Here is a 20,545-nt window from a genome sequence, read left to right on the forward strand (position 1 = left end):
CTTGTGTCTGAGCCATTGATTTGCGACTTTACTTTGTCTCTATACTGACGCTTAGCTTGTTTGATTGCCTTACGGAGGGAATAGCTACACTGTTTGGTCATGTTACCAGTCACCTTGCCCTTATTAAAAGCAGTGGTTCCGGCTTTCAGTTTCACCCGTATGCTGCCATCAATCCACGGTTTCTGGTTTGGGAATGTTGTAATCGTTGCTATGGGTCCGACATCGTCAATGCACTTTCTAATGAACTCGCTCACCGAATCAGCGTATTCGTCAATGTTGTTGTTGGACACAATGCGGAACATATCCCAATCCAAGTGATCGAAGCAGTCTTGAAGCGTGGAATCAGATTGGTCGGTTAGACATGTTTTGTCCACCAACAGCAACAACGTTGGACTTTAATTACTGTAAGTCATTGTTACTTTAAATCATTGTAAGCTTCTACACTGAGTAAATATCTTTCTTAAGTGTGACCTTAGCTGTGTGGTAAGGTTACATGTCACTCTGTATTTAAGTGAGCTACTGGCTGTGTCCAACGCAGGCAGACTGCCAATCTCAAAGATTACCTAAATGTCAACTTCATTCAGCATGGAGCGATCTGTGTGCCAAGAATGTTTGCACCTCAAATATACAGAGCAAAAGCAAAGGAATGTTATTGACGTTGGCCACTTTACTTTCATTCCAGAACAAACCAATACTGTACAGCAACTCAATATTTGGAAGGTGTTCCTAATGTTTGGTATACTCAGTGTACAATGATATCAAGGCTTGATAAATATAGATTTGCTTGATAAAATGACATGTGCATTATAATATTGTAAAAAATATTGCCATTTTATTACAAAAAGTGCCTGTTGGCTTTCATCCAGTAAGTCTAACATACAGAACACAGATCATAACCCCGTTGTCTTGTTAGTCTCTGAACTATGAGAAAACATAGAAAACACATCAACAGAGACAACGTACACATTTAACCCCTTTTTCAATGGGTCAGGACATTTGGTTCATCAAAACATGTGGATGAATACAGTCGACTCCTGATATATACAAAGGCTTGGGATCGTCATGGTTGCTTGGGATCGTCATGGATACGTGGACTAACCCAAAGCAGCAGATGTCAGATTTGAGAAATGAGAAAACTCAGAGAAACATGTTTTCATGGGCTATTGGCTATGGCCAAAAGGGCTTACTAACAATCACAATTCCAGTATATCAATCTATATTCATTCCAACAGTTAAATACACAATGAATTTATGTCTACACAATTGATTATCTACAACTTTTTGCAAAAATCATGTTCAAGTAAGTACAGCAACCAGGATATTTGATCATTTCAGTGGAGGCTATATAGCGTTAGCCTGTGCCATCCAGTCAGTACCCACTGGGCACAGATGTCAGTTCTACATCTAGTTTTGATTTACATTTGGTTGAGTTGTCAACTAACGTGAATTCAATGTGGAATCAACAAAAAATGTCACCAAGTCATTGGATTTAGGTTCAAAGTTAGGTGAACAAAATCTGAATTTCTCTTACGTTGATTTCTCTTTTCTACTCCAAACAGTTAAACTTCATCACATTGAATTTGAGGGTTGAAATTATGTGGAAACAAAATAGATTAAACCAGTAGTTTCCATGCAGGACAGTAGCCTTCCAGTGACATCCAGTGAACTTCAAGGGTCCTGCCAGCAGCCGCTTTACATTTCAGGACACAACACCCCACAATGCTAACTGAAACCAAGTGAAGGCACTGAAGAAGACCATGATTAGGGAGAACAGAGTAGGAAGGGACCCACACGTCCAAACTAACTAAGGACAAAACAATTGAAGTCTGTTTGTTGTTTGTTCACAGATTTGTGCAAGTAAGAGGTGCAAATGCAGCGAACCTTTTTGACAGTAACTGTATCTAGATGTTAGATGGCTAGCTGAGCAGGAGGCTAGCTCATAGGATAAGGTGATGGCTGTGATAACCGAAGAAAAAAATGAAACAACAAAAATCAAAGTATTTACAGTGCACTCCCCCTTTAGAAAAAGATCAGGTCATAGAAATAGAGTCAGTGACACGTTGCAACAGCACAACACATCACGCCTCATAGAGAAGATGTCCTTTAAATATACATCCTCTTCATCTGGTCATCCTGCAGAGTCCATCAGAAGCACCATGGCAACAGAAGACACTTTCCTCTTTCTCAAGTCAAAGACAAAGGCATGTTTCTGAAAGGAAAGAGAGAAGGGAGTTTTACAGTTTAAATGTAGATAGTTTGTAATTTATCAGAAGTGAGTTTTACAGTTTAAATGTAGATAGTTTGTAATCTATCAGAAGTGAGTTTTACAGTTTAAATGTCGATAGTTTGTAATCTATCAGAAGTGAGCTTTACAGTTTAAATGTAGATAGTTTGTAATCTATCAGAAGTGAGGTTTACAGTTTAAATGTAGATAGTTTGTAGCTATTAAACCCAGCTACGACAGCACACTGTGGCTTACTACTATCTACAGACAATATCGCAACAACTACACATTGCCTATCGGAATCAATGACAATATAGTACAAAGTATATTTAAGACAAGCTAAGGTTAGGCCTATTCTATGACCATTCTAGACATGTCAGGAATCAACAATAAAGTACCTTGAGGTTCACAGTGATCAGCTGGCTCTCCAGCATTCCTATGTTTCAGAGCTCGCTCTTCTGTCCAGCGCTCTGTCAGCACACACACAACAGGAGTAGATTAGATTGAGGCTTTTGACAGTGACCGAAGTGGCTCAAAATTGCACACAAACCACACTACCGTACACAACACTTCAACCCTGGGGATGCCTGTCAACTTTAAAATATTATTTTTCTGCCTCGAAGAGGGATGCTTGATGCGGCCTATGAACCGTCTCCAACCCCCTCCCTTCTCTTGGTCTGTTTGCCTCCTCTGACTGGCTCTACACAGGCCCAAAGACTATTATCCTTACTGGGTTTCCTTCCATCTGCCTTTCACAAAGACTCTGTCTATTCTCTTTGTACAGCAGACTGGCCGTAGTATCTCTAGACCAGAAGTGTACCTGAACTGACCGTCCTAGCTATCCCGGTTCTGACTGGCCCAACTCTTCTCCTTTTCCACTGTTTACAGCTGGGAAGGAACTTAACCAGTATCAAAGCTGGGACCGGGAGATTGAAAAACAGTTTCTATCTCAAGCCCATCAGACTGTTAAATCGCCATCACTAGGCGTCTTCCACCTGGTTACATAACCCTGCACCTTAGAGGCTGCTGCTCCATATACATAGACTTGAAATTACTGGCCACTTTAATAATGGAACACTAGTCACTTAATAATGTTTACATATTTTTACTTTACTAATTTCATATGCTGTATTCTATTCTACTGTATTTTAATCTATGCCACTCCGACATTGCTCATCCTAATATTTATATATTCTTTAATTACATTCTTTTACTTTTAGATTTGTGTGTATTGTTGTTAATTGTTAGATACTACTGCACTGTCGGAAGCTAGAAACACAAGCATTTCGCTACACCCGCAATAACATCTGCTCAACATGTGTATGTGACAAATAAAATGTGATTTGACTTGAGTATTTGGCCATCCTGCAGTGGTGTTTTTGTCTGGAACTTAATACCTGGAACAGGTGAATGACTGACGCCCTCACGGCCCCAGCTGCTTGTGTCTCTGTCTGACTTACTGAGCACTCTAGAACCTTCCATACTCTAGAACTTCCATACTCTAGAACCTTCCATACTCTAGAACATTCCATAGAAAGAGACAGACTATGGTCTGAATCTCAAATAGCACCCTATTCCTTATAAAGTGCACCACTATAGACTGGGGTCCATAGGGCTCTGGTCAAAAATAGTGCACTTTGTAGGGATAGTGTGCCCTATGGGATGCAGACCATAAGTGAGCTGACACAAGGCCAGTGAAACAGAAACTCTACAACTGAATGTCTAAATAGCTCCACTAATGGTTTTGGAACAGGTAGTCTGGACTGGAGACGTTTCCTGTATAGAGGTTCTCATACTGTGTGAAGTGTGTATCCGGCTCCAGTCACACCACTGGCAAACAGACAGGCCAGTCCAGACAGAAAGGCCTCCTGTAGTCTGCTGCATTCTAGTCTGCTCTGTTCCCTTTCCAAGGTCTGGGGTGACCATGACCATACAGAGGACGTGTGTCCTGTCTTGTCCTCCCAGCCCCAAGGTAAGGAGAGATTTGACAGTCTGAACCCTGGCTCACCGCTCAGCACTACGCTGAAAGTACATAATCTCCAGCTAGCAGGAGGTTTAGTGTATCAGGTGGGCCAGCCTACTGTAGTCTGGCTATACACACTGCAATAGACAGACAGACAGACAGACAGACAGACAGACAGACAGACAGACAGACAGACAGACAGACAGACAGACAGACAGACAGACAGACAGACAGACAGACAGACAGACAGACAGACAGACAGACAGACAGACAGACAGACAGACAGACAGACAGACAGACAGACAGACAGACAGACAGACAGACAGACAGACAGACAGACAGACAGCAACAACAACTCACACTTGATGCTGCCGTACAAAGTCTGCAAACTGACGGTCTTTGGCACACAGCTCAATTATCCTTAGGCGGTCCTGAATTTGCTGTGAGAGAGAGAGAGACAATGAGAGAGAAAGAAAGAAAGAAAGAAAGAAAAGAAAGAAAGAAAGAAAGAAAGAAAGAAAGAAAGAAAGAAAGAAAGAAAGAAAGAAAGAAAGAAAGAAAGAAAGAAAGAAAGAAAGAAGAGAAAGAAAGAGGGAGAGAGCGAGATGTGGGGGTAGAGAGAGAGAATAATGTGGGGGGAAAGAGTGAGTGAAAGAGAGACAGGAGAGAGAGGAGAGAGAGAAGAGAGAGGTGTGTGAGAGAGAGAGAGAGAGAGAGAGAGAGAGAGAGAGAGAGAGAGAGAGAGAGAGAGAGAGAGAGAGAGAGAGAGAGAGAGAGAGAGAGAGAGAGAGAGAGAGAGAGAGAGAGAGAGAGAGAGAGAGAGAGAGAGAGAGAGAGAGAAAGAGAGAGAGAGAGAGGTGTGTGTGTATGTGAGAGAGAGAGAGAGAGAGCGAGAGAGCGAGAGAGAGAGAGACAGACAGACAGACAGACAGACAGACAGACAGACAGACAGACAGACAGACAGACAGACAGACAGACAGACAGACAGACAGACAGACAGACAGACAGACAGACAGACAGACAGAGAGAGAGAGAGAGAGAGAGAGAGAGAGAGAGAGAGAGAGAGAGAGAGAGAGAGAGAGAGAGAGAGAGAGAGTGAGACGGTTATGTAATATTAGGGGTTGATGTAAGGCCGATGGATTTGTGTTGGTTTCCGTACTGCCTGCCCAATGCTGGTGTCTGGACGAGCACTACTCTTCCACCATAAGCACTGAAGCTAAAGACTCAGGGTGAAAATAGAATCTCATACACACGTGTTACAGTGCCTTATTTAGACCTAAAGTTGATTGCTGATAAAGCTCTCTGGTAACACTTCATGTTACGTAGGTCCTATATACCACATGTATACCACAATACCACATGTATGTATAATGTACTCCAGTGTATAATTACCAATTAGTACTAACAGTTTCACAGTACTTTACACTTTAGCTCTAACCTTCTTGTATTTACTTGAAAAACATCTAACAACTTTAATGTCCCTGGAATGTTCTGGAATGACCTTCCTAGAAATCCCCCAGGGAGACAGTCTGTTGCCAACTGTCTGTCTCTCTCTTACAGTCCTCCCAGCAGTCAACCACTTAGACAGCCTCTACGTACCTCTCTGGTGAGCTCGGAGTTGTCGTAGATTTGGAGTATCTCGTCACTGCAGAAGTCCACAGAGGGGTCTGCGCTGCCCGTACTGTGGTGCGGCACGTCGTCTTCGTACCGTCTGTAGTACTCTGCCGTGGCCACATCACTCTCATACATGGGGTTGAACTTGGTGGCTCTCTCTAAGGATGGCACACTGTCCCGATCTCTGTGAAACAGGTACAAAAACATCCTGATCAGCACAAAAACATCCTGTAGCTTCGAATAGTCCCCGCGATATGCAACTTTTCAGGGAAGTCAGGAACCAATATACACAGTCAGTTAGGAAAGCGAAGGCTAGCTTTTTCAAACAGAAATGTGCATCGTGCAGCACTAACTCCAAAAAGTTCTGGGACACTGTAAAGTCCATGGAGTATAAGAGCACCTCTTCACTGCTGCCCACTGCACTGAGGCTAGGAAACACTGTCACCACCGATAAAGCAACGATAATCGAGAACTTCAATAAGCATTTCTCTACGGCTGGCCACGCTTTCCACCCGCCACCCCCGCCTCTCCTTCACCCAAATCACGGGTGCACCTCAGCCACGCTCAAGATCCTACACGATATCATAACCACCATCGTTAAAAGACAGTACTGTGCAGCCGTCTTCATCGACTCTGTCAATCACCGTGTTCTTATCGGCAGACTCAACAGCCTTGTTTTCTCTAATGATTGCCTCGCCTGGTTACTACTTCTCTGATAGAGTTCAGTGTATCAAATCTGAGGGCCTGTTGTCCGGACCTCTGGGCTGACTCTTTTCTCTGTACATATCAATGATGTCGCTCTTGCTGCGGGTGATTAATTGATCCACCTCTACGCAGACGACCCCATTCTGTATGCATCTGGCCCTTCTTTTGACACTGTGTTAACAAACCTCCAAATGAGGATGCCATATCAATGCCATATAACTCTCCTTCCGTGGCCTCCGACTGCTCTTAAACTATAGTAAAACTAAATGCATGCTCTTCAACCGATCGCTGCCCGCACCCGCCCACCTAGTATCCTACTCTGGACGGTTCTGACTTAGAATATGTGGACAACTATAAATACCTAGGTGTCTGGCAAGACTGTAAACTCTCCTTCCAGACTCATATTAAGCATTTCCAATCCAAAATTCAATCTTGAATCGGCTCCCTATTTCGCAACAAAGCCTCTTTCACTCATGCTGCCAAACATACCCTCGTTAAACTGACTATCCAGCCGATCCTTGACTTTGACGATGTAATTTACAAAATAGCCTCCAACACTCTACTCAGCAAATTGGATGCAGTCTATCACAGTGCCATCCGTTTTGTCACCAAAGCCCCATATCTACCCACCATTGTGACCTGTATGCTCTCTTTGGCTGGTCCTCGCTACATATTTGTCGCCAAACCTACTGGCTCCAGGTCATCTATAACTATTTTATAGGTAAAGCTCCGCCTTATCTCAGCTCACTGGTCACCATAGCAGCCCCCACCCATAGCACGTGCTCCAGCAGGTATATTTCACTGGTCATCCCCAAAGCCAACATCTCCTTTGGCCGCCTTTCCTTCCAGTTCTCTGCTGCCAATGACTGGAACGAATTGCAAAAATCACTGAAGTTGGAGACTTATATCTCCCTTACTAACTTCAAGTATCGGCTGTCAGAGCAGCTTACCGATCGCTGCAGCTATACACAGCCCATCTATAAATAGCCCATCCAACCAACTACCTACCTCATCCCCATCTTGGATTTGTTTTTTTCTGCTCCTTTGCACACTAGTGTTTCAACTTGCACATCCTCATCTGCACATTTATCATTCCAGTGTTAATTGCTAAACTGTAATTACTTCGCCACTATGGCCTATTTATTGCCTTACCTCCTTACTTCATTTGCAAACACTGTATACAGATTTTCTATTGTGTTATTGACTGTTTGTTTATCCCATATGTTACGCTGTGATGTTGTTTTTGTCGCACTGCTTTGCTTTATCTTGGCCAGGTCACAGTGGTAAAGGAGAACTTGTTCTCAACTGGCCTAGCTGGTTAAATAAAGGTGTTCTCAACTGGCCTACCTGGTTAAATAAAGGTGTTCTCAACTGGCCTACCTGGTTAAATAAAGGTGTTCTCAACTGGCCTACCTGGTTAAATAAAGCTGTTCTCAACTGGCCTACCTGGTTAAATAAAGGTGAAATAAAATACATGTTGTCTGATGCAATAGAAAGGTGGCTGGTGTCACACCACTGAGAATGATGTGTTCTGTCTACTTACCGGTAATAATGATGAACAATAACATTTCAGCCTGTACTTGCGGTGCGGCCAAGTGAGTCACACATACAAACACAAACACACCCACAGCCGTATGGGGTTGGCATGATACGTGATGACCTATGCCAGTGGGTGGGAAGTGACATTGTGTCCTGTCCAATCTAAACAGGATGTCAACCTGATGGCATGCAACACACATGATGTTATTCTAGTGTACTGGCCTCTCTCTCTCTCTCTCTCTCTCTCTCTCTCTCTCTCTCTCTCTCTCTCTCTCTCTCTCTCTCTCTCTCTCTCGCTCAACCCTCTGTCTTTATTTCTCCCCCTCTCTCTTTATTTCTCTCTATTTCTCTCACTCTCTTTATTTCTCTCTCTCTCCCTTTCTCTCTCTCTCCCTTTCTCTCTCTCTCTCTCAACCCTCTCTTGTTTTATCTCTCCCTCTGTCTTTATTTGTCTCTCTTTATTTCTCTCCCTCTCTATATCTTTTTCTCTCCTTCTCTCTTTATTTCTCTCTCTATCAGATACAGTCTTTACATAATACAGTACGCCATGTTCCATGAGCTAAACACTCATATGAGAAACACACTGAACTGGTCAGGAGTCCAATCTAGCAGTCTGTGGACAGTTTATTGGTAACAGTGGGAGACTGCAGGGCGGGGCTGCTAGAAGGGCCCATAGTGCTAACATGGGCATTGGCCCAAGGTCTATCTGTCGAGACCAGGCCTTGTGTCACTAGAAGCAGGCAGGCTAAACTCAGGACAGCTGTCGAGGCACACACTGATTCATAAAACAATCACACACACCTACACATGCATCCACACACAAACACACACACACATATACTGTTGATCCTGCAACTCGGTGCTTCTAAATACAATCAGCACTGTTTTGATACTTCTCAATAAACATGTCCTGATTGGTTAATCAAAAACAACATGGCTGCCAAGGAAGTCTGAGACGCTAATCACGCTCTCATAGTTCTTTCTCTCAGACAGATTCTCGGTCAAGCACCCCGTTAACAATGCACAAAGCTTCACTTAACCAAAACATTTTAGGACAACCATCTACATTTATTGTCTGTCTACGCACCAGTATAGTATTTCTTAACCCAATTAAGTACTTCTACATACAGTACCAGTGAACATTTTGGACAAACCTACTCATTCTAAGGTTTTTCTTTATTTGTACTATTTTCTACATTGTAGAATAATAGTGAAGACATCAAAACTATGAAATAACACACATGGACTCATGTAGTAACCAAAAAAGTTTTAAATAAGTCTAAATATATTTTATATTTGAGGTTCTTCAAAGTAGTCACCCTTTGAATTGATGATAGCTTTTCACACCATGAAGCATAGAGGAGGAGGTGTGATGGTGCTTTGTTGGTGACACAGTCAGTGATTTATTTAGAATTCAAGGCACACTTAACCAGCATGGCTACCACAGCATTCTGCAGTGATACGCCATCCCATCTGGTTTGCACTTAGTGGGACTGACCAAGAAGGAGAGTGATGGAGTGCAGCATCAGATGACCTGGCCTCCACAATCACACGACCTGAGATGGTTTGGGATGAGTTGGACCGAAGAGTGAAGGAAAAGCAGCCAACAAGTGCTCAGCATATGTGGCGAACTCCTTCAAGGCTGTTGGAAAAGCATTCCAGGTGAAGCTGGTTGAGACAATGCCAAGAGTGTGCAAAGCTGTCATCAAGGCAAAGGGTGACTATTTGAAGAATCTCAAATATAAAACATATTTTGATTTGTTTAACACTTTTGATCACTACATGATTCCATGTGTTATTTCATAGTGTTCATGTCTTCACTACTATTTTTCAATGTAGAAAATAGTAAAAATAAAGAAAAACTCTTTAATAAGTAGGTGTGTCCAAACTTTTGAATGCTCCTGCAGTTATAAGGCAAGAGAAGCCAAAATATTATCAGATAACATTACAAGCAACACTGCAGTGATATCTTAAATAACCATAACACATCGTAATCCATCTGTAAATACAAGAGGTCAGGTAAATAATCAGATTTACTCCTTCTCCCTCTGGGTTTATGAGTCTGCTGCTTACCGTAGAGGATCCTCTGAATCCTCCTTGTCATAACCGTCCCTCAGAGTCCTGGCCAGGAAGAAGATTGCCCCAGAGGCCACCAATAGGAAGCCAGCCACCGACGCTATGGCGATGCCCACCACCAGAGGTTCTGACACATACTCCTCACAGTGTTCACCGCGGTACCACCAACTCTCTCCAACACGACATCTAGAACCACACAGAACAGCATTAGAACCATATGCATCTCAAACACACACATACACATACACACATAAGCCTATAGTGAATTCATCATGTCAGTGTCCTTAACTAAACTCCCACCCACCTGCAGATGGCTCCCTTGCCGGGGATGACATCACACTTCCCATCGTTGAGACAGAAGTCCTCCTGCAGGTCACAGATACTCTGGCACGGCAGTCCATCCACGCTGAAGTAACCCGCGTCACACACACACTCCGCCTCCCCGGACCAGCGGTTCACCGTGCACATCGAATACTCATTACACGCTTGGAACTTGCAGGGGTTTGCCTGGTTGCCTGGCAACGACAAAGAAAACATAAACAAACATGTTTTGTGTGACCTCAGTTCTACCATCTGAGAACCTGGTGACTCAGGGATGGTGGTTTGACTGTGCTGGTGATGGTGGTTAAAGCCCACTAATTCTAAAATAACACATAAATACACCACAGAAAATATATGTTAGAATGTTTCAGACTTTAGTCGTAAATTGGCTGATGATGACGTGCCCAGAGCACTTTAGTTGTCACTATCAGAACATTCTAGAAAAGAGCAAAGTATTCTAACCCTAACTCTGGCTCCAACCTTAACTCTCTAACTCTAACCTTAACGCTTAACCAAATACCTTTGTCTTTTTCTAATCCGATGCCCTGTGGAGACTTTACATGATGTGACATGATTAAGCATCAGTGTTACAGTAGATGATTATGATTGGCTCAGACAGATTACAACACAGATTTTACTATAACGACCCAGCCGGCCTTATAGAATAACACCATGGTGACTCATCCTCATTATGACACATACTGTACAGTACTGTTGCTGGTCACATTGTACATCTGCCCAGACGAGGGTTGCAAAATTCCCAGGTTTTCCAGAAGACCTGGTTGGAGGATTCTGGATTTCCTGCTTAATCCCTCCTGATTCCTGGAATCCTCCAACCGGGATTTTGGTAAATGCAGGGAATTTATTGAAAGTTCCCGGAATTTTGCAACCGTAGCCCAAACAGAAGTGTCAACCACATGAGATCACCATCCCCGGGACCACAGTATCAAAGCCATTGACACATTGAGATCGTTATGTTATTTTCGTGGGCTCTTTGAGTTACAAAGTGTTGAGAAAACAACTTGATTCATAACTAGAGAGTCATCTCACTTCAATGACTCAATAGAGCAATCTCCTGCTGATGTGTTAATGTGAGAGGTTTGGGTTAGGTCAGCATGCCATTGCTTCTGTTGTCGACTTTCACATCTTTCAAGATCCAATAATGAAACCTCAGCTGCAGAAGATCAGCCACCAAACGGACATTACTGTCAGGAACAGCTTCACAACAATGAGTCCTTGTTGACATGATTTCATGCATTTCCTACTCTCACTGCAGAATAACATCACTCAAGACTCAAGTATCACTTGTTTGTAGCTGAGGTTTACCTGATTCCACATCCAGTGAGTATTTGTCTATGGAGAGGTTCATGGTTTGGAAGGCTGAGTTAGCGAAGTCCTCTAGGATAAGGTAGACAGTGTTGGTGACCCCCCGAGAGACGGGCTTCCCAAACTTCATCCTGCTGTTCACCACGATGCTGCCGTTACGGAAATTTAGGATCTCCAGGTTCTGGAAGTTGCTGAGGTTGGACTGCAGGTAAGGGACGAGCTACAGACGAGAAAGAGACATTGTTACTTTATGCTTCCCAAAACACCAAGATATACTGTATCCCACAGGTACTGTATTACTTGTGACAAATCCAATAACAATGGAAACAGTTCATTAGAAAGTTCTACTACAGAATCCATTATATGCAACATATTACAACATTCACAGCAATGAAAACTGTAAAATGTACTTGAGAAGGCCATCTCTATGCATACTGAACATTCATTTATGGCCCCCATACCCCAATGTTATTGCACATAATCCCATATATCCTTTACCAGTTCGAGGAACCTCTGCTCCAGGGCTTTGTACTCTGTGGAACTCTTGTTGAAGAGATCCTCAGAAAACATCATGTTGGTCACCCTCAGGCTGAAGAACACCATCAGATCCTTGCCAGGGCTCTTCGCCATGGCGATGCTGCCCACGTCTGATCCGTGGGCGATGCTGGAGTACCCGCTGCTGTCCCCGTCCATGTGACTCGTTCCGTCATACACGTTGAAGGTGAGGTCAATTTCCGACATGGGGGAGTCTGGTGCGGGGTCTCCAACCGCTTGGATTGAAGTGCCGACTTCTAGTTCGTATTTGTCGTGAGCTGGGGAAGGGGGTGCTAGCGACATGCTAACATCTCCTTCTTCAATGCTAACATCTGACTCTTCTGCTGCCCCAAGCAGGTTTTCTGTGGGTCTGAATGTGGGCTGGAAGAATGGAGGAAGGATTGTTGGGGCAATTTCAGGTGTCTCAGAGATTTCAATGTCACCATGTGGTGCTATTTCTGTGGTGGCTAGATGGTGTGTGGCTTCCTCCTCTTCTGGTACAGAGTCAGATATACGAGAGAAGGGAGATTCCTTCTCGGGGGATAAGATGCTATGAGACTCTATGACTTCCGGGGCTGCTGTACCTGCAGCCACAACAAAGATTTGATCTTCAGCTAGGTCCTCCTCTGAGATGTCAAGGGCTGGGAGTACTGTGGCCAAGGGCCCTGTGACCTCTGCTCCCTGTTCCTCCAAGATCTCCACCTCTCCATCTTCACCCTCAGGATCGGGCACCAAGAGTAAAGGTCTGTTGGTGAAGGCTTCGATCTCTGGTGGTTCGGAGGTGATCATATCGAAGATGGACTCCTTGACTGTAAACAGCTCCATGTCTATGAAGGTAGGTGACTCAGTGATTGTGGGGAGTTCAACCTCTATCGGACTGGTTGGCTCCGACAGCTCCTCAACAGGACCATGGGTCTCAGCTGCTGGCCCTTCCAACACCAGGGCCTCAGTGGTGTAAAACTGAGAATAGGGATAATCAGTGACTGGTGCTATGATGGTGAATGGTTCGCTTGGGTAATAATTGTCATAAATCCCAGAGGCCTCCAGCGTCTGCATGGAGAGCTCCACGGTCAGGGTCTCTGCGGTCCAGAACACAGGGGCTTCAGCTGTGGTCGTGTAGTCAGGTCGGGTACTAATGTCTTGGGTCACAGGCAGTCTGTCCAAGAAAAGCCATTGTGGCTCTTCTTCAACTGGGGCAGATTCTGGATGGGACTCAAAAGGACCCATATCCTCTGGAGATTCAGTCAGGACAGATTCGGTGATCTCTTCCCCCTTCTCCTCCTCCTTCTTCTCTTCCTCCTTCGGTTCCACTTCTGGATCTGGTAAATGCACCTCCCACACTACAGAATCCTCCTCCTCCTCTATGTAGTCTGTCTCCTCAGTTGTCACGGGAAACCATGGGACGACGTCAGCCCCTTGGTCATCCCCAGAGAAGCCGGAGCCAGAGCCAACATCCAAATCTGGGTTTACTCTGGGAGGTGCCGGGACCGGGGCCTCTGTGGTCTGTGGTTGTGAAGGGGAGGAGGTAGAGGAGCCTCCAGCACCGACCACACCATCCCCATTGGGAGTATCAGAGTCTTGCTGAGTGTTACTGAGAAGAAATCCCTCTTCTTCAATATTTCCATTATCTACAAAAACAGGAAAACACATGCTTTGTTACTGGAATACGGAATCTCCCTTCTCTTCAGTGAAGGGAAACAGAGTGAAAACAGAATAGAGGACAATCCATGATATTAACAATGGTTAAATGGTTTCAAAACTCTATTAAATCAGATTTGAATGTGTTTTTTTGTGTTGTGTGTTACTGTGTGGTTGATAGTATACAAGGTGATGTGAATGTGGTCTCGTGATTTAGGAAGTAGAAACAGGACAGCTCACTCTCTGCAGGGACAGCAGTGGTGCTGGGTGGCAAGGTGGTTTCATCCAGAACGAACACATCATTTTCACTGGCCACAACGCTCCCGGAGCCTTTCAAAGGGTCCACAGGAAACAGGAAATCATCCTTCTTCAGGAAGATGTCGCTGACATCCAAGTCTTGGCCAGGAGCATCTGGTGGTTTCTCAGCAGCCAGAACATTGTCCTGACACACCAGGAAGAAAAGACAAAGGTTGATAAAAGTGCACTGACATTATTCTTACATTCTACTGACGTTAGAGAAATGTACGTCTAGTAAGTCACACTTAAATGAACGTCCGTGTGTATTGTTGTCTACCTTTAGCCAAAACGGAAGCTGGCAGACATAGAAAATGTCAACAATATAACTAGATTAGGCTGGCTAGAGGAAAGATAATCCTAAATCTAAACGGGAATTGCCCGGATGATACACCTGGGCTGTTCATGCCCCAAGGATGGACACACGCAACTACAGTACATAGAACTACATAGACTTATATAGACCTACACCACCCATGCATACATAAATACCTACATTTTCCCATGCACAGATCAAAAAGCACATGCATAGGATGACAGATATGATCACGTATACATTCAACAGCCCTTATAGAAGTCAAAGTGGGGGGAGAAAATGATCCTCAACATCTTCTATGAATTACAGTAGAAATTCATCCTTCTATCCAGACTAACTTCAGTGGAAAGAAATTGCACTGGCACGCAGAAGATACATTTGGACACAAAAGCCGGCCCTCTGTGCCTCCCTAGCTGCAGCTGCAGATTAGTTGTGTTTTTCTCTCTCACAAGGTTGAGTTGTAGCAGAGTGTTTCTCTCTCACAAGGTTGAGTTGTAGCAGAGTGTTTCTCTCTCACAAGGTTGAGTTGTAGCAGAGTGTTTCTCTCTGACAAGGTTGAGTTGTAGCAGTGTTTCTCTCTCACAAGGTTGAGTTGTAGCAGTGTTTCTCTCTCACAAGGTTGAGTTGTAGCAGTGTTTCTCTCTCACAAGGTTGAGTTGTAGCAGTGTTTCTCTCTGACAAGGTTGAGTTGTAGCAGTGTTTCTCTCTCACAAGGTTGAGTTGTAGCAGTGTTTCTCTCTCACAAGGTTGAGTTGTAGCAGTGTTTCTCTCTCACAAGGTTGAGTTGTAGCAGTGTTTCTCTCTCACAAGGTTGAGTTGTAGCAGAGTGTTTCTCTCTCACAAGGTTGAGTTGTAGCAGAGTGTTTCTCTGTCACAAGGTTGAGTTGTAGCAGTGTTTCTCTCTCACAAGGTTGAGTTGTAGCAGAGTGTTTCTCTCTCACAAGGTTGAGTTGTAGCAGAGTGTTTCTCTCTCACAAGGTTGAGTTGTAGCAGTGTTTCTCTCTGACAAGGTTGAGTTGTAGCAGAGTGTTTCTCTCTCACAAGGTTGAGTTGTAGCAGTGTTTCTCTCTCACAAGGTTGAGTTGTAGCAGAGTGTTTCTCTCTGACAAGGTTGAGTTGTAGCAGTGTTTCTCTCTGACAAGGTTGAGTTGTAGCAGTGTTTCTCTCTGACAAGGTTGAGTTGTAGCAGAGTGTTTCTCTCTGACAAGGTTGAGTTGTAGCAGAGTGTTTCTCTCTGACAAGGTTGAGTTGTAGCAGTGTTTCTCTCTCACAAGGTTGAGTTGTAGCAGAGTGTTTCTCTCTGACAAGGTTGAGTTGTAGCAGAGTGTTTCTCTCTGACAAGGTTGAGTTGTAGCAGTGTTTCTCTCTCACAAGGTTGAGTTGTAGCAGAGTGTTTCTCTCTCACAAGGTTGAGTTGTAGCAGTGTTTCTCTCTGACAAGGTTGAGTTGTAGCAGAGTGTTTCTCTGTCACAAGGTTGAGTTGTAGCAGAGTGTTTCTCTCTGACAAGGTTGAGTTGTAGCAGTGTTTCTCTCTCACAAGGTTGAGTTGTAGCAGTGTTTCTCTCTGACAAGGTTGAGTTGTAGCAGAGTGTTTCTCTGTCACAAGGTTGAGTTGTAGCAGTGTTTCTCTCTCACAAGGTTGAGTTGTAGCAGTGTTTCTCTCTGACAAGGTTGAGTTGTAGCAGAGTGTTTCTCTCTGACAAGGTTGAGTTGTAGCAGAGTGTTTCTCTCTGACAAGGTTGAGTTGTAGCAGAGTGTTTCTCTCTGACAAGGTTGAGTTGTAGCAGTGTTTCTCTCTCACAAGGTTGAGTTGTAGCAGTGTTTCTCTCTGACAAGGTTGAGTTGTAGCAGAGTGTTTCTCTCTCACAAGGTTGAGTTGTAGCAGAGTGTTTCTCTGTCACAAGGTTGAGTTGTAGCAGTGTTTCTCTCTGACAAGGTTGAGTTGTAGCAGAGTGTTTCTCTCTCACAAGGTTGAGTTGTAGCAGAGTGTTTCTCTCTGACAAGGTTGAGTTGTAGCAGAGTGTTTCTCTCTCACAAGGTTGAGTTGTAGCAGTGTTTCTCTCTCACAAGGTTGAGTTGTAGCAGAGTGTTTCTCTCTCACAAGGTTGAGTTGTAGCAGTGTTTCTCTCTCACAAGGTTGAGTTGTAGCAGAGTGTTTCTCTCTGACAAGGTTGAGTTGTAGCAGAGTGTTTCTCTGTCACAAGGTTGAGTTGTAGCAGAGTGTTGAGTTGTAGCAGTGTTTCTCACAAGAGTTGAGTACAGATACAGATGTTGTAGCCCTTGATATGTGTGCAGATGTTTGATATGTGTGCTTCACAAAGTAAATATTCAGAAACACAAAATAGCTCACGATAAACTAAATCTGAGTGAAATTCACATATACATCGCTAGCAACAGATGCCCTATATGAATGAATGCAACAACACAGGCCTTTTAACCTCAACATATGTTCTGTATTAGTATGTCCTGCTCAAGGGACAGAGAAACACACACACACACACACACACACACACACACACACACACACACACACACACACACACACACACACACACACACACACACACACACACACACACACACACACACACACACACACACACACACACACACACACACACACACACACACACACACACACACACACACACACACACACACACACACACACTTCATCTTCCACAATGAAAATGGGCTTCCTGCAAACAGACATGTGACTCAGAGAGACCGTCAAACCAGGTTGTGTTCACACAAATGAGCAGAGCGTCATTGTCTTTCACCACAGGATAAACAAAAAGTTGTGTTATGCCCTAAGGACAACAATAAAGTTCTGTTTGGTCAAAGTGGACCCATTTAATAACGAATGGACTTCAGATGTGCTTATCTTTAACTACCAGTAACTGCCTTGTGCCTGTGTTAGACCCTAGGAAGCTTGCCATTACCTGAGAGAATGAGAGAGAACACATGGTAGTCAAGACAAATTGGACAAGGACATTCAGCCTAAACAAGATTGTAAATCAGTTTAATAAAGGATGAGAAAAAATAGGAAAAAATTGAGGGAGTAAATTCTGAGATTATTACGTTTGTTCCCAGTCAAATGTGTCTTTGTAATTACAGTGCCGTCTATGAGAAAAGCTAATCATTCGGGCGTAATAAATCCATGTCATATTTCCACTCGAACCAGATTTCTTTCTATATTTCTTAGTGATTGAACACAACTGTTTGCTTAATATGGCATGCTGACTTGCGTCTTGAGAATAGTTTGGTGGAAAATGGACTTGACTATTTTTACAGACTTTTACTGAACTGAGACAGCTGGGTATGAATTCCATTTTCCAAAGCAACTTTAGCAACAAATGACTTTCATTGCATTCCCTTTAGTGTAGCCTACACACCAACACACATTGAACTAGCAATGTCATCAACGACATATTCAGTTGACTATATTGCTAAAAGGATGCAATGTTCCTCAGGACAATGTGGAGCAGTGAACTGACACTCACTCACCATCATGTCATTGGACTCTTCTGGTTTGGTGGTGGGTCTCCCTCCCAGAAACAAGTTATCAACTGGAAAATAAAACAGTCGTACACAAATCAACTGGAGAACCCTTTGACCTTTTCACACAACTCCCAGGACTAAACCCTTATTTAGCAGTGGTCGCCAACCCTGTTCCTGGAGGACTGCTCTCTGAGCAAGCTTTTGTTTCAGCACGAACACACTTAATTGTACTAGATCAACTAATCCTCAATACTATTATTAGTCTGGTTAGGTGTGTTAGTTCTGGGCTGGAATAAAAGCCTTCTCATAATGTAGCTCTCTAGGACCAGAGTTCATTACCACCTGTTGTACAGTTTAGCCGGTCTGTAGACCTACCTTGCTCTTGCTGCAGTGAGTCGGGGTCTACATCCAGAGTTGTGTTGCTCATGAAGTTCTCCTTGTGCAGGGCTTCAGTGATATAGTTTCGGAAGTCTGTTATGGTGTAGACCACAGTGGGGCGTTCAACGGCGTCACGGTAAGACTTCTCCACCACATTGGACTGGAGGTTGATGTAGTCCATGGTCTCGTTACTGATGCCTGCCCCGTCCACTTCCAGAGTCACTGCGTAGTGGACTACCACAGACAAGATACCCCTAGAGGAGCAATATTCATTTGATAGAGAGAGAGAGACATATTGAGGAACAGAGAGACACATTGAGGAACAGAGAGACACATTGAGGAACAGAGAGACACATTGAGGAACAGAGAGACACATTGAGGAACAGAGAGACACATTGAGGAACAGAGAGACACATTGAGGAAAAGAGAGACACATTGAGGAACAGTGAGACACATTGAGGAACAGTGAGACACATTGAGGAACAGTGAGACACATTGAGGAAAAGAGAGACACATTGAGGAACAGAGAGACACATTGAGGAACAGAGAGAGACACATTGAGGATCATAGAAACACATTGAGGAACAGAGAGAGAGAGACACATTGAGGAACAGAGAGAGACACATTGAGGAACAGGGAGACACATTGAAGAACAGAGAGACGCAATAAGGAACAGAGAGACACATTGAGGAACAGAGAGACAAATTGAGGAACAGAGAGACACATTGAGGAACAGAGAGACACATTGAGGAACAGAGAGTCACATTGAGGAACAGAGAGACACATTGAGGAACAGAGAGACACAATAAGGAACAGAGAGACACATTGAGGAACAGAGAGACACATTGAGGAACAGAGAAACATATTGAGGAACAGAGAGAGAGACACATTGAGGAACAGAGAGACATACTGAGGAACAGAGAGAGACATTGAGGAACAGAGAGACACAATAAGGAACAGAGAGACACATTGAGGAACAAAGAAACACATTGAGGAACAAAGAAACACATTGAGGAACAGAGAGGGGTGCCCTCATCTTGGATAAGGTTGCATGGCTCAAATGTCTCAAGTATAAATTATTGTTACACTTTACTTAGAGCCCACAGGTATAATGAATTGTAATGCAGTCATAATGCTCTCATAGGGATCACAAGTGATTCCCAGTCTGTAGATGCCACATAATAAGACATCATGTCATGTTGGACATAATAAAACATTATAGGAGCTGAAAAAATACTTAAAACAAGTCATAAAAATTAGGGAAAGTGCTGTGAAAACATAATTAGTGATTGTGTTGGTTAAACTGGTCCTAGCTTAAAGAGGTCCTAGCTTAATTATTACAGAGGTCCTAACTTAAAGAGGTCCTAGTTTAGGCACAGTGCAGTAAAAATGTGATTTTCCTGTGTTTTATAGATATTTCCACAAAATGAGGTTGGAATTTTACTGTGAAATTGTGAAAATTATGATAATTATGCCCTTTAAGTGTAAGAGCTGTTTAAAAAGACAGCCTGAAATTTCTGCCTGTTTTGGTGGTACGGAGCTTATGTCTTTCCATCACCATGCGGTCAGTTATTTAATAGAACAATTAGAAAGAGGGTTTCAAACCTCTGCCAATACCAGCTAGTTTTCAGTTTTCCCTCCTAACTCAGACCACTCCCAAACAGTCCGAGGGAAATTCTCGCTTGAGAAATTTTTCATTGCTAAGAAGATATTTCTGTTTCTTTTTGACTATTTCAACTGAAATCAATGACAGTAAGATATTTAATTGTTACCCAGAAATGATTTGATATTGAGATAAAAACGGCTGCATTGGAACTTTAAAGTGGTCCTAGCTTGGAGAAGCTATATCCTAATCTAGATACTGAGTTCTGAGGCATAATATTTCCCCCTAGTGTGGGAGAACCTGGTCAGTTTATGACCATCTTCCCTTTCTCCCCCCCAGACAGCCCAATTCTCCTTCAGCTCTAATTCCCTGGCAGCTCCGTTTAAAGGTTGCATGCTAACAGGGATTTATATGACCTGCAGAACAAACTGTGAAGAGCCGAAGGTGGTTTAAAGGCCTCACTGTGCTCGCAACGTTTAGTTTTCCACGATGCCAGTTTGTAGGGGAAACCAG

At 43.6% G+C, this 20,545-nt stretch overlaps 1 protein-coding gene across 3 annotated transcripts in view; it reads right to left on the minus strand.

The window, feature by feature from the left end:
- Window positions 1-810: 810 nt before the first annotated feature.
- The window catches only part of LOC124010382 (interphotoreceptor matrix proteoglycan 2-like), a 33,104-nt gene continuing 13,369 nt past the window's right edge, over window positions 811-20,545 (minus strand). For all 3 annotated transcript variants that reach the window (XM_046322769.1, XM_046322771.1, XM_046322768.1), the window contains 11 exons: window positions 18,427-18,683; window positions 18,058-18,119; window positions 14,181-14,382; window positions 12,267-13,930; window positions 11,769-11,988; window positions 10,426-10,636; window positions 10,119-10,307; window positions 5,787-5,985; window positions 4,548-4,627; window positions 2,623-2,694; window positions 811-2,209 (listed from right to left, as the gene is read on the minus strand). In XM_046322769.1, the coding sequence (XP_046178725.1) occupies window positions 2,661-2,694; window positions 4,548-4,627; window positions 5,787-5,985; window positions 10,119-10,307; window positions 10,426-10,636; window positions 11,769-11,988; window positions 12,267-13,930; window positions 14,181-14,382; window positions 18,058-18,119; window positions 18,427-18,683 (3,118 nt within the window). In that variant the 3' untranslated portion in view covers window positions 811-2,209; window positions 2,623-2,660. The remainder of the gene's footprint in view (window positions 2,210-2,622; window positions 2,695-4,547; window positions 4,628-5,786; window positions 5,986-10,118; window positions 10,308-10,425; window positions 10,637-11,768; window positions 11,989-12,266; window positions 13,931-14,180; window positions 14,383-18,057; window positions 18,120-18,426; window positions 18,684-20,545) is intronic.

This window comes from Oncorhynchus gorbuscha, linkage group LG23 (assembly GCF_021184085.1).
Source record: "Oncorhynchus gorbuscha isolate QuinsamMale2020 ecotype Even-year linkage group LG23, OgorEven_v1.0, whole genome shotgun sequence".
Classification (NCBI taxonomy): domain Eukaryota; kingdom Metazoa; phylum Chordata; class Actinopteri; order Salmoniformes; family Salmonidae; genus Oncorhynchus; species Oncorhynchus gorbuscha.